The following is a 1,003-nucleotide window of genomic DNA, read 5'->3' as shown; positions in this document are numbered from 1 at the left end:
CGGTACCGGGCACCGGGCGCCCCATGGCCGAGCGCTGCTCCCGCCGGTGGCGGTGCCGGTGCCCGGTCCCCGCCCCGGGCCGGCCCCGCCGCATTCCTCCGGCGGCACGTGCAGCCCCGCCCGGTGCGCGCCGCCGCGACCTGCTTTCGGCCGCGCTTCCTGCGGCGGCCCCCGCGCGGCGCAGACACGCGTGGGAAAGCAGCGAGGCAGGGCGGGGGGGTGGCGGCGGGGGGGGGCTTTATTTCCGTACCGGGACACGCGGGGGGGAAGGGAAGGACCCGCGCCCACGGGGGCCGTGCCAGCACCGGGACCCCCGTGCCCTGATTGTGAGCCTGTGAGCGTAGCTCGGTCACATACGGTGGTCCCGGGGGGGCGGTCGAGGAGCCCCCACCCGTGGGGCCCCCCAGGCTGTGTGTGTGGGGGGAGGTGGGGGGCAGACACGGAGCCCCCGAAACGCTCCAGCCGCGGGGCAGGGAGCGGTGCAGGCGCCCGCTCGTCCCCGCTCACTTCTTCTTCTTCTCCTGCGTGCTGGTGAACCAGGAGTCCAGCAGCTTCTTGCTGTAGTAGAGCTGCCAGCCGTGCACCTGGGCGGCCACCACCACCACCAGGTACATGACGGAGACGGCGGAGAAGCCGAAGATGAAGCGGTAAGCCTTGCCGTGCCGGTACAGCTGCTGCGCCATGGGGAACATCTCCATGGCCCCGTAGATGAGGGGAGCCACCGAGAAGAGCCCGGTGCTGATCATGGACAGCACCAGGTAGCTGATGTTGTTGCGGGGGAAGGAGAGGAGGCCCAGGAGGGAGGGCAGGATGCTGAGCAGGTACGGGTACTCCCACTGGTACGGCATGGCCACCCGGTCGTGGGGCAGCAGCTTGAGGTGCCCCACGCACATCTGCGCCAGCAGCAGCAGCCACAGCCCCACGTGCACGTAGATCAGCCGCTTGATCTCCGACTTGAGGGCCACGCTGCGGGGGGGAGGCTGTCAGCCACCGGGGGGGGGGG

General features: G+C 71.6%; 1 protein-coding gene across 1 annotated transcript; it reads right to left on the bottom strand.

Annotated features, from left to right (window-relative positions):
* Positions 1-121: 121 nt before the first annotated feature.
* On the bottom strand, positions 122-996 carry JAGN1 (jagunal homolog 1). The gene has a single exon (XM_035312314.1). It carries the CDS (start codon positions 891-893, stop codon positions 504-506), a length of 390 nt encoding a protein of 129 aa, XP_035168205.1. The 5' UTR covers positions 894-996; the 3' UTR covers positions 122-503.
* Positions 997-1,003: the final 7 nt, after the last annotated feature.

The sequence above is a fragment of the Oxyura jamaicensis genome, assembly GCF_011077185.1.
Source record: "Oxyura jamaicensis isolate SHBP4307 breed ruddy duck chromosome 12 unlocalized genomic scaffold, BPBGC_Ojam_1.0 oxy12_random_OJ67647, whole genome shotgun sequence".
NCBI classification, from domain to species: Eukaryota; Metazoa; Chordata; class Aves; order Anseriformes; family Anatidae; genus Oxyura; species Oxyura jamaicensis.
The sequence above is the reverse complement of the archived record's forward strand: the minus strand, read 5'-3'. Positions and strand labels throughout refer to the sequence as shown.

Bases quoted from the DNA above. Each gene is read 5' to 3' on its own strand.
- JAGN1 (XM_035312314.1), bottom strand. From the start codon at position 893: ATGTGCGTGGGGCACCTCAAGCTGCTGCCCCACGACCGGGTGGCCATG.